The sequence below is a fragment of the Podarcis pityusensis genome (genome assembly GCF_964106645.2).
Source record: "Podarcis pityusensis genome assembly, chromosome: 2".
In the NCBI taxonomy this organism is placed as follows: Eukaryota; Metazoa; Chordata; class Lepidosauria; order Squamata; family Lacertidae; genus Podarcis; species Podarcis pityusensis.
The window spans coordinates 111143650-111160592 of record NC_138029.1 but is presented as its reverse complement, the minus strand read 5'-3'; the positions used below and the strand labels follow the sequence as shown (position 1 = coordinate 111160592).

General features: G+C 48.3%; 1 protein-coding gene across 1 annotated transcript; it reads left to right on the top strand.

Annotated features, from left to right (window-relative positions):
• Positions 1 to 5192: 5192 nt before the first annotated feature.
• LOC308469997 (uncharacterized protein) lies at positions 5193 to 16111 on the top strand. The gene is made up of 4 exons (XM_080993188.1): positions 5193 to 6101; positions 7313 to 8017; positions 10120 to 10229; positions 14214 to 16111. The coding sequence occupies exons 1-4, from the start codon at positions 6035 to 6037 to the stop codon at positions 14283 to 14285; spliced, it is 954 nt and encodes a 317-aa protein (XP_080849314.1). The 5' UTR covers positions 5193 to 6034; the 3' UTR covers positions 14286 to 16111.
• The last annotated feature ends 832 nt before the right edge of the window (positions 16112 to 16943 follow it).

The window sequence follows — 16943 nt, the reverse complement described above, 5'->3', positions numbered from 1 at the left end:
GAGCTCTTGAGGTCAGGCATGATGGGAATTGTACTCCAATAACTCTGGGAGGGCACTTGCTTCAGAAGATGGATGGGATCGAAATGTAGTCATAAATGAGAAGGCCCAGCGGGAGACGGAGGTGCCTCCATCATCCTATGCTGCGCTTCCTATTTTTCTCCTGCAAATACTCCTTAATGGTATTTCCCCCCTCAGCTGTGCAAAAAGTAATTAAAGATACAGTGGTGCCTCGCAAGACGAAATTAATCCGTTCCGCAAGTCTCTTCGTCTTGCGGTTTTTTTCGTCTTGCGAAGCACGGCTATTAGCGGCTTAGCGGCTACAGGTATAAACTCGTTCCCGCAACTGCAAGCCTCGACCCCTAGGGAGCATCTGGCCATTGCATAAGCCTCGTCCGGCCTCTTAAGCAGTCCCTCCTGACGCGCTTACATAACACAAGCCCCGACCCCCGCCATCCCAGCGACCCCGGAAGATAAGATCTGCAGCAAGCACCCCGCACCTCTGATCCCGGGGCGCGCTCAGCCAAAGCGTCCCCGGACACCTGTCCCGCCGCGCCTTTGTGCAGCGCTCTGCAGAGCGGAGCGATGAGCCCGGCCGATCGCAGGCAGGGCAAGCAGCGGCGAAAGCGGAGAGAGCGAGGCCCAGAGGGAGGAGTCTCCGGCAACGCCATCAACGGCCCCGCCGCAGCTCCGTGTTCTGGAGCCCTCCGGCTGCCGGCTGCCTTGATTTTGCTGCAGGAGCCTCCTCTGCACCGGGATCCTCGCGCGCTCCCTCCGTCTCTCCATGCCTTTTAGGTGACTGGCGTGCTCGGGCTGACTTTGGACGACCCACAGCGGGGCTTCCCTCGGCCGCGCGACTGGAGCTTGCCTTTGCGGTCACTTAGACAGGCGATGGTGCCAGCCTCGGTTCGGGGGCACCGGCTGCTGGCAAATGGGTGCCCCCTTCTTCCCTTGACAAGGATCATCTCCCCCCGCTTCCTCGGAGATGGGCAGGCAAAACTTTTCATGCCCCCCCCCCCGCCCAGTCTGCCGTCCTCGGGATCTAGCGGTCGCCGTGCGCGCTAAGAGCGCAGACGGGGAAATCCCACCCCGAGCCGGGTGTCGCCGCCAGGTCCCCTCCCAGTTCTAAGGCTGAAGCCTAGGAACTTTTCGAAGCAGCGCGGGGCAGCATCACCACCGGCTGTGTTTCCGGACGCTAATAATGTATTGATTGCTATTACTATTAGATTCCCCGCTGCCGCATAGATAGATTGGCGGTGAAAGCGGTTTGCGCGCGGCGCGGATCAAGCCCTTCGTCTTGCGAAGCAAGCCCATAGGGGAAATCGTCTTACGAAGCGACGCAAAAACGGAAAACCCTTTCGTCTAGCGGGTTTTTCGTTTTGCGAGGCATTCGTCTTGCGGGGCACCACTGTAATGGGGATGAGGGTTAAGCATTCCTTATCAAAGTCAATTTTCCCCAACAAGTGGGAAGGAAGACTTTGGGGTCAAATGTTTTGGCATATAAAGGAAACCACAAGTCTGGGGGTGCTGTTGGCTTCATAACGTTTAGCTCCATGCCTGGGCCAATATAACTTGAGTCTGGTGCCTTATTACATATCGCCCAGTCTCAAATCTTCCATTCTTGGGCAAGGTGATTGAGCGAGTGGTTGCTGAACAACTCCAGGCACGCCTGGAAGAAGCAGACCATTTGGATCCCTTCCAGTCGGGATTCAGGCCTCATCATGGGACTGAAACTGCCTTGGTCGCACTGGTTGATGATCTCTGGTGGGCTAGGGACAAAGGTGAGAGCTGTTTCCTGGTTCTGCTGGATCTCTCAGTGGCATTTGATACCATCGACCATAACATCCTTCTGGACCGTCTTGAGGGGCTGGGAGCTGGAGGCACTGTCATACAGTGGTTCCACTCCTTCCTCCTGGGCCGTTTTCAGAAAGTGGTGGTGGGGAATGAGTGTTCAGACCCCTGGGCTCTCACTTGTGGGGTGCCTCAGGGTTCTGTCCTCTCCCCCATGCTTTTCAACATCTACATGCAGCCGCTGGGAGAGATCATCAGAGGGTTTGGTTTGAAGATGGCAATCGTATTACATCAGGCTAAACACCTAACTTGCTCAACCGTTCCTCTTAAGGCTTGATTTCCGGACCCTTTATTATCGTGGTCGTCCTCCTCTTCATTCGTTTCTACCCCTCCCAGAGCTACAATTCCCAGAGTTTGTTTGTTTTTTAGTTAATTTATATATCACCCTTTGTCAGAGGACCACAGGGGCATTCACAATGTAAAAACACCCCAGTTTCCTGTGAAGGAGGATTAATTATTTTAACCACTCTGGGAATTGTAGCTGTGGGAGGGGAATAGGAGTCTCCCCACAACTATGAAACTGCAGCTCCCAGAATTCATGACTATTCACATCTGAAGGCAGCCCTGTCTAGGGAAGCTTTTTAATGTGTAATATTTTATTATGTTTTTTATATACAGTGGTACCTCGGGTTACAAACACTTCGGGTTACAGATTCTGCTAATCCAGAAGTAGTACTTCGGGTTAAGAACTTTACCTCACGATGAGAACAGAAATTGCGCGGTGGCAGTGGGAGGCCCCATTAGCTAAAGTGTTACCTCAGGTTAAGAACGGTTTCAGGTTAAGAACGGACCTCCAGAACGAATTAAGTTCGTAACCGGAGGTACCACTTTATGTTGAAAGCCACACAGAGTGGCTGGCGCAACCCAGTCAGATGGGTGGGGTACAAATAATAAAAGTATTGTTATTATTATTGGTACCATTGTCCTTTAAATGTGAAGTGTGAATGTGGCCTAAATTCCTGAGTGCTGTGAGTTCTTCATTAAGCCTTCATGGGGTGGGCAGCACTTGGTTGGCCTGACTGAATTACTGACAGCCCTGCCTCCTGTAGAGGTGGATTGGGGCCTGCTTAAAGGGACAGTCACAATAAAAACTATTCTCTTCAGAGTCAGTAATCAGGAGGCTGCAGCGTTGTCCTGAAGAGAGATTCTGAATCCCATAAGGTCAATGTTTCTTCATTGTTGCCTTATGCGCACCCAACCCAGTCTCAATTCTTTTATTTGCCATCTTGCCTTGGCCTCCCACTGCAAAGGGATGTGTTGACTTACGAATCAAACACAGTGATGGCAATGACTCATGCGCAGCTTCGGTGAGCAGCAAATGCTCCCAAATAGGCTGTTAGTGGCACAGGAGATGGGTTTCCTTGCTTACTGATTGTCCATTATGGGCCAGTTAATGGCTTTTCAGAGCTTGCACCTAAAGAAGCGTGCTTTGGAGGTTGCTTGGTGCAGTTCAGGACACGGCGCCTGTGACTCTAATAACTGTGTAGTCAAGAGAAGGAATGGATCCCGCAACAAAACGTTGCAGCAGCGTGGCATGCTCCCCTGTTAAGGATTCCAGTCACGCTGTGCCTCTGAATACCAGTTGGTGGGGGAAGGACAGCAAGGGAAATGCCACTGTGCTCCAATCCTGTCCACCAACCTGCAGAGGACCCTGGACAGTTCAGTCAAAGGCGACTCTGGGGTTGTGGTGCTCTTCTCGCTTTCAGGCCAAGGGAGCTGGTGTTTGTCCACAGACAGCTTTCCGGGACATGTGGCCAGCATGACTAAACCGCTTCTGGCGCAACAGGACACCGTGATGGAAACCAGAGCATACGGAAACACCGTTTACCTTCCTGCCACAGCGGTACCTATTTATCTACTTGCACTGGCATGCTTTCGAACTGCTAGGTTGGCAGGAGCTGGGACAGAGCAACGGGAGGTCACCCCGTCGAGGGGATTTGAACTGCTGAACTTCCGATCTACAAGCCCAAGATGCTCAGTGGTTTAGAGTCTACAGCGCCACCTGCGTCATAGATAGCTGGTTGGCCACTTTGCAAGACTATTTGATTAGACAAGATTTTGGTTTGATCCAGCAGGGATCTTCTTGCTTTCTTAGTCCCCCTCCCCATTACTAATATTTTTCACCCCAGGAGTCAGTCAGTATCTCATAGCCAATGAACACATTCCTTCATTGGATTCTATACAATTCTCCCATCGAAGAGGTCACCTGTATTTTTCAAACTATGTGATTACCCCAACTTTGCTCATATTCCGCGTGGGTTGGTGCCTTTTGGCAACGGCACTCAGAGCCCGGAAATAAGAAAAAGGAAGTTTCTGACGAATGTAGCTTCTTCCATCTTAGTGTTCCCGTGGGAGAAGTCGCTACTCCGGATCTGCCTTTGATGTGTTCAAAGATGTCTTTGAAGAGCATTTGGAAATTTTACAAGCTGTATCAAAAATAATGTGAGATCTGGTACCACTATCCTGAAAGTTGCAATAGGTTGATATAGAATTTCATTATGAGATCTCAACGGGAATGCCCTCATGCTGCAAAACTAACTACAAAAACAATTATTCAGGGAGAATGCTAGCAGGAATGTGGGGCTTTTTTTTTGCACTTTCTGCCACATGTACAACTATCTTGTTGGACAGAAGCCCTAGGTGTGGCCAAGATGCAGTGAGTTTTCCCCCCTGAGGCCATGGTGACAGACATGCCAAAACTAAGAGAGGCTGCGGGGTGAGGCCTTCAGGGACGTTATAGCTGTGTCCCTTTCCCACAAGGATCGCTCTCTTGCTGCTGGCGAGAATGAAGGTGTTGGCAGAAGAATAACACTCTGAGGAAGAGGGAAACATTCACTTAGAAGAGATCCAATTCCTTGCCAGAAGAACAGCTATCCTCTGGTGTCAAGGATGCTCTCAGGCATAGGTCAGCAATAAAACAACACAGTGCCCGATGTCAGTGAAGTTCACTCTTCATTCAAAGAAACAAAACTGCTCAGTCCTAGTGATCACAGCAACTATTCCCAGTAGGTCTTGCCCCAATGAGGCAGTTGCGAGGACTGAAGGTCCCCACCTTTGCATTGCTCTCTAAGGCTCCTCCTCTTCCTAAGGAGTCTGAGACTGACGCCTTGTCTGTCTCTGTTGTACCCTCTTCATTTCTACATCTTCTGGGAAACCAAAGGAGAGTGGAGCTGGTTGAAGCAGGAGGGGGAGACTCTCTGCTTCTTCAGCAGCCGGATCTCTGCTTCTGCCTCTGATTCTAGACTGCTCTCTGACACATCCTCTTCCTGCTCACTAAACCCTGTTGCCTCTTCAGCTTCCGACATCACCACCTCCTCCCAGTTTGCTCCCTCTGACCACTCATGGTCATCCCATCACCAGTTCCCTGGCTCTGAGCCTTCTTCCTCTGGGGGTTCCCTTGGGGGTTCCCTAGCTGGTGTGTCCCACCACTCCTACATTAAGGTTACCAGATTGTTTTCAATGAATCCGGGGACACTTTTCAACTTCAATGGATTTTGTATAGGGACTGATTTGTAAATCCGTGGACTGTCCCCAGGAAATGGGGACATCTGGCAACCTTATCCTACATCCAACCAGTCCACCATGACAGTTATTTGTCTGGAGGTAGGAAGATCCTGGCAGTAGGTGATTCAATTAGATAGTTGGATGTGTGGTGGACATGCAGACCGCAGAATATACAAATGTAAATTTTTTTTTTAAAAAACCCACCATATCTGAGTTGTTATGGGCGCTTCAAAACGTGATACCTATGGGTTTACGGAAGTCCCTTCAGCTCTCATGGTCTCTTATTCCTTTGCCCCTAGAATATTCAGATAATGCCCCAGTTTTCTCTTCCATTTCCTAGAAAGGTTTTCTAGTGAAAGGAGATGCAATAAAAAGAAAAACTGGAGAAATCTGGTTTGGAAATGCTCTGACCCAACTGGAAGAAAGGATTTAGCCCCAGATGAAAGGCTGTTTTATTACGCTTTACTGGCTATAATTTTCTCACTGCCCAACGCCACCGGATGAGCTCCCTTATCACTAGGCAGAAGCACCTCCATTTTAATGGAAACACTCCTTGGTGTCACTGGATACCAGACGCCCTCCTTCCCATAAAACCATCCCGTTTGTTTTGTTCCCATAAAACCATGCGATCGCTGGCACTCCTGCCTCGGGCAGCCGGTGAAGTCGCTAAGGAGCAGCTACAATGGAGCCCGTGCTGGCTGCCCCCTGGAAGATCATCTTCCCAGCAATCCTGTGCCTTGCGGAAACTGGTAAGACCTCCTGGATTCACAGCCAAATCTGGTGCATATTTACTTGGAAGCAACTCCCGCTGTGGTCAATGGAACTTGCTCCCATGTAAGTGTGCTTAGGATTTTAGCCAGTGTGTGTGTGTGTGTGTGTGTGTGTGGCAGAGGCCAGAATTTTTGACACACAAGCTGCAGACAGTGTAGTGTAGTGATTACAGCTGATGGACTAGAACTCAGGAATCCAACCCCCTACTAAGTCTGGAAGCTCTCTGGGCAACCTTGGGCCAGTCACCAACCTCATGGAGTGGTTATGAGGATAATACAGAAAGGAGAGTGATCTATGCCACCTTGAGCTCTTGGAGCAAATGTGGAGTGTCAATGCAATAATAAGCAAATGAAAGCCATCCCTCCCACTGGGCAATGTGGAGCAGGCTGTCTCATGCAGCAAATTTGGGGGACCTTCCCCTGTTGAGTTGGATAGCTCAGTTGGTTAGAGCATGGTGCTGATAATTCCAAGCTTGCAGGTTCAATCCCCATAAGGTACAGCTGCTTATTCTTTGATTGCAGAGGGTTAGACTGGATCAGGGTTTCCCAAACTTGGGTCTCCAGCTGTTTTTGGACTACAGCTCCCACCGTCCAAAGCTAGCAGAACCATTGGTCAGGGATGATGGGAACTGTAGCCCAGACCAGCTGGAAACTCAAGTTTGGGAAACATTGAGCTAGTTGATCCTCGGGGTCCCTTCCAACAAAGTTGTCTTATATCGTCAGACCACCGCTTCGTTTGTCTAGCTCAGTATTGTTTACAAAGAGTGGCAGCAGCTCTTCCCAAGGCTAGCCGTACCTGGAGATATTGGGGATTGAACCAGCATGTGCTCTACCACTGAGCCATGCCACCCACTCCCTTCAGTATCCAGCTGGGAGCCAGTGTGGTGTAGTGATTAAGAGCGGTGGACTCGTAATCTGGTGAACTGGGTTCGCTTCCCCGCTCCTCCACATGCAGCTGCTGGGTGACCTTGGGCCAGTCACACTTCTCTGAAGTCTCTCAGCCCCACTCACCTCACAGAGTGTTTGTTGTGGGGGAGGAAGGGAAAGGAGAATGTTAGCCGCTTTGAGACTCCTTAGGGTAGTGATAAAGCAGGATATCAAATCCAAACTCTTCTTCTTCTTGCATGAAAGAACTACGAAGGTGGTAGAGAGAATTCTGGTGCAGGAATTTATATATTTCTTATTTTCAGCACCCACAGGTCCCGTTATCACCGAAGGAACCGCTGCAGAAATGAAGATATCCCTCAGCATAAGTGGCAATACCGTCACTACGGTACACTGCGCTTTGCCATTTGCAACAGCTTTGGATGTTGCCTTAATGGCAGCCCACATCTCTCAAGGATGTACAGTCATATTGACTCTAAATGTCACAGCTCATGGGGAAAACACAGTTGTTACTGCTGGAGGAAGTACCACCACCACCGTCAGAGGAATTACTAGAGCCACCACGGGAGAAGTTGGCAACAATGCAGTCGGCGGGGAACTTGAAGGCCCCATTTTGGGATGTGCTGCCCACACAACCACCCCTGACGTCTCCTCTATGGCTTTGGAAGGTTCCTCTGAAAGCACCTCTCCCAGCGTCAACAGTGCTGCTTCTACAACCCCCCCATCTGCTCCCTATGCAACTTCTCTGGGTCCTGAGAGTGTTGCTACAGCAACCCAAACTGGAGCTGGGTTGGACGTTCCAGGAAGTGACATCAGCTTCTTGGGGGAAGGCTCCCCTGGCCAGGAAGATTTTGCCTCGACAGAAAACCCTGAGGATCTGACCCTCCCTTCGACAGAGAATTTTACTGGCACCGTTGCTGTGAAAACTAACACCCTGCAGCAGGAAGAGACCACCATCCCACCTGTAAATGCCACTCCCACTCTTAGAAAGTCCACGGTCCATGCGGAAGGTAATAAGCAACCTATCTATAGCCCCGCTGAGTTGGCTTCTTCAGGGTAGAACTGCATGTTACTTTAGGGCACTGGGCATAGTTCAATGGCACAGTATCTGCTTTCAGTTCAGTGGTCAATTCAATTCATCACGCTTTCATAGAATCATAGAGTTGGAAGAGACCACAAGGGCCATCGAGTCCAACCCCCTGCCAAGCAGGAAACTTTCGATTCAGGGTTGGGAGAAACCCCTGCCTGAACTTCCTTCTGGTCAGGGCAGGCATTGCTGGGCTAAGGTGGGCCATTGGTCTGATCCAGTATAAGGTAGTTCCTAGGTTCCTACTTCTGCAAAGTGGTTATTTGCTTTGGTAAACCCAGAGCAGACTCCAAGTGTCCCTATTTTTCAGGGACAGTCCCGGATTTACAGAAACCGTCTCGGTTTCTGATTTGACCTCAGAATGATCCACTTTTCCTTAGGGTGTCCCTATTTTCATCGGAGAAATGTTGGAGGGTGTGGAGTTACTTGACCCCTGAGTCAAGGAGATAGTATATAACCTTTAGAAGACATCTGGGCAGCCCTGTATAGGGAAGTTTTTAAAAATGTTTTATTATGTGTTTACAGTCATACCTTGGGTTACAGATGCTTCGGGTTGCGCAATTTTGGGTTGCGCACCGTGCCAAACTCGGAAGTACTGGAACTGGTTACTTCCAGGTTTCAGCGCATGTGCAGAAGCACCGAATCGCAACCTGTGCACGTGCACACGCTGTGCTGCGCGTTGCGAACGTGCTTCCCGCACGGATCGCGTTCGCAACCTGAGCATCCACTGTATATATGTTGAAAGCTGCCCAGAGTGGCTGGGGCAACCCACCCCATCAGATGGGTGGGTATAACAACAACAACCACATAGGGCACCCCTGTCTTCCTCAGAGGAATGTTGGAGGGTATGCAAATAGTGAGGAGATGGGACACTTTGTGGGGGGAAACTGGTGGGTGGAAGGAGGGGGTGCCTAACCCTTCTTCTGTCTGCTGATTCTCCCAGACATAAGGACATTCCTCCCCACCCTACACTTTGGAATGCAAACATGGGGTTTGGAATCCCACGTTTGCCTTGCAGTGGCTGGGGCTGGTTGGAACCAGTAGGATGCTAGGCAGGGAGACCACCAGCAGGTGGAGCCAGAGTCAACGACAGGCAGAACCAACAAATTCTAGCCTTGTCTGCCACTGTCCTCCCTGCTGAGTTCTACAAGGGCAACGGTGAGACGGAGGAGAGGATGGTGTGGAAACTGACAGGCAATAATGCAGCCCCTTTGAACGTGTAATATGTAAGAAGGCAGGCAGGTGGGGGGAAATGAGGTTGGTGGCTCCATTCAGTCTTAACGGAGGGCCGTGGGTTTGAGCCCCATGTTGGGCAAAAGATTCCTGCATTGCAAGGGGTCTAACCCTACAATTCTATGATCCTACAACCAAGCTGGGACGCAGGTGGCGCTGTGGGTTAAACCACAGAGCCTAGGACTTGCCGATCAGAAGGTTGGCGGTTCAAATCCCCACGACGGGGTTAGCTCCTGTTGCTCGGTCCCTGCTCCTGCCAACCTAGCAGTTCGAAAGCACGTCAAAGCACAAGTAGATAAATAGGTACCGCTCCGGCAGGCAGGAAGGTAAATGACGTTTCCGTGCGCTGCTCTGGTTCACCAGAAGCGGCTTAGTCATGCTGGCCACATGACCCAGAAGCTGTACACCAGCTCCCTCGGCCAATAAAGCGAGATGAGCGCCGCAACCCCAGAGTCGGTCACGACTGGACCTAATGGTCAGGGGTCCCTTTACCTTTACCTTTTTACAACCGAGCTATGACCCAGTAATGGTGGAGGGGATGACAAGGAAGCAGCTGCAGCAGCAGCAGCAGCAGCAGCAGCAGCAGCAGCAGCAGCTGGGTTCTTGAAACAGGATTTATAAGACAGTTCAACATTCTCACTACTTTCAAGCAAAAATCTGAGCTGGAGAACCCCCAACTCCCCAAGCTGCCATGTGTTTGGAATGTGGATCACCTATAAGAAGTTGTTGATGAGTAAATTGAGTAAATTGTTGCCAGTTTAGTTCACATATCTTATTCCTGTCGTTTTGTAGAGAACACCACATGCCATCCCAACTGTGGTGCTTTCCCAGGATGGGCCACAGTCCTCCTATGCCTGACGATGTCATTCTTCATTTTCATGCTGGTTGGCTTCCTGTTTTTGGTAAGTTTTTATTATTATTATTAAGAATTGGTCAGCTCTGGGTCCAACGCCTGTGAAACCTCACCAGAGCAGATAGATAGCGTTTACAGCTGCCTGGAAGTCAGGCGGACCCTGAAGGTCTCTGAAAAAGGCAGGGCACTCGGGTGCAGTAGAGTAGAAAGCTAGTCTGGAACTTTGTTCCCCGTGCCTGTTTCCCCTTGTTACAAAAGGCTTTTTCCTCCTCCACAAGTATGCCCAGGCCCATTCATTTGGCACAGGACACAACTGTCCCAAACGTGAGCCCTGGAGGAAAAAGCCATCACTTTGATGGGAGTGATCCTACTTAAGAGAGGGGATGCTTAAGAAATTTATTTAATTGGTTGTTTTGTTTAACGCAAGACTGGGAGCATTGCAAGTGGGCTGCACTGTGATTCATTTGAAAGTGTGACTCCCTGCTAAGTCCATGAACTTAAATTCTCCTGTTAGGTATATGAGATCAATTTCATTTTGTGAGATATCTTGGGAGGATTTTGTTCAGAAAGACAGCATAGGAGCTATTTAAATCAGAGTGGGGAACCCTTTTCAGTCAAAATGCCACATTTAAGGGCTTGGATGCTACTTTTGGGAGGAGCCAGATGCCAAAGTGGGTGGAGCAATGGAGATTACTTTTTTCCTTTGCATGGCTAGAATGTAGTATTCATACCATTCGACTGCCCTGATTTAAGTGGGACATCAGAAGCCATCTCGGCTTCTAAATGTCCTGTTTTTGGTCTGGCGCTCCGGCGCAAGTCAGCTGGCTCCCACAAGAGCTCAGGACCAAAACAAAAAACAGAAACAAGCTTCCCAATTTGGATCACCCAGATGTTGGAGGGTATGTGTATTCAGTACAAAACCAGGGGTTTCTGAGCAGTGAGGGGTGTAGCCTGGAGAGAGACCTGAGGGTCAGGTAGAGAGACACAGACAGCTGCATTAGGCCCCTGTGCCTGAGGGTTTCCCACCCCTGCTTTACATAAATAAAATATAATAAGGTTGCAAATCTTTCCTCTCCTCCAAGAAGCTCAAGGAAGCCTACATGGTTCGTCTCCTCCCCTTGTTTTATCCTCACCACAACCTGTGTGGTAGATGAAAAGAGGGTGAGTTTAATAGATGAGCAGGGATTTGAATCTAGGTCTCCCCAGTTCTAGCTAGTCCAACCACCACATCGCATAGAACCATGGAATCTTAGAGTTGGACATCTGTTAGCCAGATATTTCCATATGTATTCTGCTGCCTAGAGACCACAGCACACAAACTGCAGCTTCCCTAAACAGGGTTGCCTTCAGATGTCTTCTAAAAGTCTGGTAGTTGTTTTTTTCTTTGACATCTGGTGGGAGGCCGTTCCACAGGGGGGGCGCCACTACCAAGAAGGCCCTCTGCCTGGTTCCCTGTAACTTGGCTTCTCGCAGCGAGGGAACTGCCACTCGTAGCCAAGTAAGATTGTCTTCCATAAACACAGTTTTAAAAGTGAGTCTGTAAGTGACTGTGGAGGCCAATTCTGGATCCACATGTCCTTCCACAGTGGGGGCATAGGTTTCTGGGCGGGAGCTAATCACGGTGAGGGTTTGCCAAGCGTGGCTTCCTCTTAGCACGTTTCTCCCTTGCGTCCTGAGTTTGAGCATCTTCAAAACCCATAATAATAATAAAATCCTTCCAGTAGCACCTTAGAGACCAACTAAGTTTGTGATTGGTATGAGCTTTCTTGTGCATGCACACGAAAGCTCATATCAATAACAAACTTAGTTGGTCTCTAAGGTGCTACTGGAAGGAATTTTGTTTGTTTGTTTGTTTTGACTACGGCAGACCAACACAGCTACCTACCTGTATTCAAAACCCACGACACCTTTGGTGGAGGCTGTTCTCTTATTGGAGCGCTCGCAGGCCAGTGTTTCCCATTTGTTAGTGTTTATACTACATTTTTAAAGATTTGCCTTGAGAGATTCTTTGAACCTCTTTTGTTGACCACCAGCATCACGCTTACCATTTTCCAATTCGGATAGAGTGGTTGCTTTGGAAGACGATAATCAGGCATCCGCACAACACCCACCCTGGCCCTGACCTAACAGTTGTAGCCATGGCCAAGAAGGCTAGAGGGAAAGACCTGGAATGTGAAGATGCTCTTAAGTTTTAGGAGGAAGAGGGAACTTAGGCTGGATCCAGATGTGCAGCAGAGAGTTGGAAGGGTGTTCAAAGGTCATAGAGTCTTTCGATGAAAGAAACCTAGTAATGACTACAGTAGAATGTGATAAATGTTGAGGTAACCGGACGGACTGTGTCATTTCAGACTGGAGGTGATGGCAGATGATCTTTCCAAATGCTCCTCTGTGTTAAAGAAACAAAACAAAACCCATCCATAGAAAACCAGCTGAGCAGGCTAAGGGCTGGGCTGGAACCTTTCTCCCTGGTGTTTTTAATTTTCTGTTTGCACAGCGTTTTGCTTTGTCTTTTTAACCGGAGAGCGCACGCCGTCTGCCCTGCAACCCTCAGGAATGACTCGCTCTGCCTTATTCCCATTGTTCAAATCAGGCCTTGAATTTTAGTAGCACAGTTCAGTAATTGTAGGCTCTGGACTTAATGCTCTTTCAGGAGGGTGGCTGTTCTGGTGGTAAACTGTATTACTTCAAATGGACACCCTCTTAGGACGCATACATTCCAACATTTCTCCAATGAAAATAGGGACGTCCTAAAGAAAAGTGAGGGACGCAGGTGGCGCTGTGGGTTAAACCACAGAGCCTAGGGCTTGCCGATCAGAAGGTCGGCGGTTTGAATCCCCGTGATGGGGTGAGCTCCCGTTGCTTGGTCCCAGCTCCTGCCTACCTAGCAGTTCAAAAGCACGTCAAACTGCAAGTAGATAAATAGGTACTGCTCTGGCAGGAAGGTAAACGGCGTTTCCGTGCGCTGCTCTGGTTTGCCAGAAGCGGCTTAGTCATGCTGGCCACATGACCCAGAAGTTGTACACCAGCTCCCTCAGCCAGTAAAGCGAGATGAGCACCGCAACTCCAGAGTCGGTCATGACTGGACCTAATGGTCAGGGGTCCCTTTACCTTTATCTTTAAAGAAAAGTGAGATATTCTGGGATCAAATCAGAAACCAGGACGGCATTACTTCAGAATGTGCATTACTTCTTCACTTACTTCAGAAAGCCCTGGTGTGTTTGTTGGGGTGAGATCCTGCTCATTCTGCTGAATAGGATGGCCCTAGACATCTGCCCTCCAAGCTTTACCCTAATGGCACCACTGGCCTTAACTACAGTGAGCTAAGTCAGAGATTCAGGAAGCTGTGGCCCTCCAGTTGTTGTTGTTGTTGTTCCACCAGCCCCAGACTTGTGTGGCCAATGCTCAGGGATGATGGGGGGTTGTAGTCTGAAAGACTGCCTCCTTCCCAACAGACCCTCACGTGTGTTGAGATCAGCAGTGGGGACCTTTGTGGCAGTTCCACCTCCCTCAGAAGTTTGGAGTGGGAGTCTTCTCCGTGGTAGCCCTTCAGTTGTGAAATTCACTCCCTGCAGAAGTGTGCCTGGGCTCCTCACTATACGGCTTACGGCTTTTTACCTTGGCCTTTGACCCCTGAGATGTGTGTTTTCAGCGCCCTCTCTGTTCCTGCAGCTATAATCTGTTTTAACTGTTTTTAATTCTGAATTTTTAATTGTTTTTACCTGCCCTGGGACCTGGGCAAGCAATAAATTTAATAGCTGATAATAATAGTAGGCCAACAACATCTGGGAGGCCCACTTGCACCCTATCCTTAAGTTAAGTGATGGTAAAAAAGGTAAGGAAATATTGAGCTGAAGTGAAGTGGCAGCTGAACAGTCAGGAGACCGTAGAGTCGCAATGACCTGGACTTGGACCTTGGGTGCGCCTCACTGAATATTTTGGAAGCACAGAGTGCCATCACCTATGAATCACAGCACCTCCTTATCAAGTCATGCAACATAAATTCATATATATATATTCCTTCTTTTCCTCCTAGTTTCCATACTGGACAAAGGTTGCACACCCCACCGCTGTGGCGTGCAGCTCAGCCCATCGAACATCAACTTAGCAGTTTTCCAGAGAGAGAGAGAGAGAGAGAGACTTCGCTGAAATGTCAAAATGAGTTGGCTGTGTAGCTGCTTTTCTAGATGACGGGGTTTTTCTTTCTTTCTTTCTGTTTTGCGGCTTCGATATGTTTGCTTTTGAAATAAAAATCCCAGACAGTGGACAGTTTTCACCCACTTACGCTTCAGGTTACAGACACTTCAGGTTACAGACTCCGCTAACCCAGAAATACTACCTAAGGTTAAGAACTTTGCTTCAGGATGAGAACAGAAATCGTGCTCTGGTGGCGCGGCGGCAGCAAGAGGCCCCATTAGCTAAAGTGGTGCTTCAGGTTAAGAACAGTTTCAGATTAAGAACGGACCTCTGGAACGAATTAAGTTCTTAACCCAAGGTACCGCTGTACTAGTTGATCCTTGGTCACACACCTTGATATTTAGGGCTATTTCTTTCATTCCTGTTCATGGTGAATGATCATGTGCTTTTTAAGGGGCAGTAGCAGCAGATTAATTGTTTTCTCCTTACAGAGCTTGAAGTGTTTTTTTTTGGGGGGGGGTGTACCTGTTGAACTTCTGTCTATTATGAAGTTGTTAAAGTTACAGGAGCTTTGCCAGAAAAGGGGAGGCAATTTTCATGATTCATAATTTGTTTATGTTACTGAAGACTGGATGAATTAGTACCAATGAGCTGTAGTTCCTGAAGCTTACAGGAGGAAATTTTGTATTTCTTGATTCTTTCTGTTAAATGCCTTTTGTGGGATTGGTTTGTATTAATGAAGATGTTGTGACATGCTAACCACGTGTTCTGGTTGTTCATGTTTGTTCATGTGCCCAAGGAAGATGAGTATTTCTCAGCTTTTTTTTTTTTTAAACCTAACATCTTCATGGGCTTTCTCCCATGTAAATGTAAGCAGGGTTGCATCTGAAATTACCGTATTTTTCTGTGTATAAGACAAATTTTTTTCTTAGTTTTTATACATGGGGGGTCGTCTGATACAGTGGTACCTTGGGTTACAGATGCTTCAGGTTACATACGCTTCAGGTTACAGACTCCGCTAACCCAGAAATAGTACCTTGGGTTAAGAACTTTGCTTCAGGATGAGAACAGAAATCGTGCAGTGGCGGCGCGGCGGCAGCAGGAGGCCCCATTAACTAAAGTTCAGGTTAAGAACAGACCTCCAGAACGAATTAAGTTCTTAACCCGAGGTACCACTATACATGGTTTTCGGCATGGCAATCAACAACTTTTCTTCATAAATTCTTAATAATTTTGGGTTCGAAAAAATAGGGGTCATCTTATACATGGGGGCGTCTTATACACAGGAAAATACGGTACTTCCATGGTGTGGAGTCCAAAATACAGATGGGTCCCGACCTTCTAGCTGGATACTCTAGACAGCAGCTACATTCACATGACAGTTTATTCCATTTTCACTGAGTTTCCCTGTTGATTTCCACATTATACTTGAGCTTTCACATGATGTAAAGGCCACTTCCTGAACTATATAGGAATATATACATACACATTGTGACTTGTCATTATTTTTATTGACTACAGTTTAGTAATTCTTTATTGTAATTGTTAAGTGTAGACTGCTTAATTGTTTTTTGCTGATATTTAATTCTGCTGTTTGCTGCTATATTCTAATGGATTATTGAATATTGCTCTATTTGATATAAGTTGTTGTTTTTAATTAAAGTTATCATGACCTTTTTTTGTATCGGATCAGATTGTGGTTACGTGTGTGATCTTTGCTATCTATTTTGTCATTCCTTCAGCCTGCGAACCGCCTTGTGCATCGTAATATGCAAATTAAAAGTGAAATGAAAAAATGGAGACTTGCACTATTTTTTTAAGCAACATCTGTTTAATTATAAATATACAAGTTGAACAGGACGGAGGCAGGCAGGTGGGCAGTGATACATCTTAGGACAGCATCAGTTCTCTCCTTACAGCAACTGCTCACCTTTTCAAAGGTTCCACTGGCAAAACCAGCCAACCAGATTTTCCTCTCCTTTCCTGGCTATTTTGAGAGGGCAAACTGTTTCTATCCTGCCACAGAGACACAGAGATCGCTAAGTTCAGCCATATCCATGGTGGCTGGTAATTGTGATCACATACTCGCCAGCTCCAATACTTTGGTCACCTCATGAGAAGAGAAGACCCTGGAAAAGACCCTGATGCTGGGAAAGATTGAGGGCACAAGGAGAAGGGGACGACAGAGGACAAGATGGTTGGACAGTGTTCTCGAAGCTACAAACATGAGTCTGACCAAACTGCAGGAGACAGTGGAAGACAGAAGTGCCTGGCGTGCTCTAGTCCATGGGGTCACGAAGAGTCGGGCACGGCTAAACGACTAAACAACTCACCAGCACAAGTCTGATGGCTGGAGAAGCTACAAAGCCACTCAAGGCCAGCAGGCAATTGATCAAGTGAAACAAAACCTCAGAGAAAAGGTTACCGTATTGGCCTAAATATAAGCCTCGCTTTTCCCCCAAATTCCGACCATGAAAATTTAAAGTGCGGCTTATATTCGCGACCTTGCGGTATGCAGCCAGGAGCTCAGGGCAAACAGTGCCAGGAGCACGGCAAAGCGGCCACCCACCTTGCGCGTAGTCCTCCATCCTCTCCCCCAAGGCTGGGAAGGGAGAAAGCGAGGAAGGGG

What these genes read in the sequence shown, in the direction of transcription:
- LOC308469997 (XM_080993188.1), top strand. Translation starts at nt 6,035, where the DNA reads ATGGAGCCCGTGCTGGCTGCCCCCTGGAAGATCATCTTCCCAGCAATC. An exon ending in CCTGTGCCTTGCGGAAACTG is followed by an intron (nt 6,102 to 7,312) that starts GTAAGACCTCCT and finishes TCTTATTTTCAG; the next exon opens with CACCCACAGGTCCCGTTATC. An exon ending in GTCCACGGTCCATGCGGAAG is followed by an intron (nt 8,018 to 10,119) that starts GTAATAAGCAAC and finishes GTCGTTTTGTAG; the next exon opens with AGAACACCACATGCCATCCC.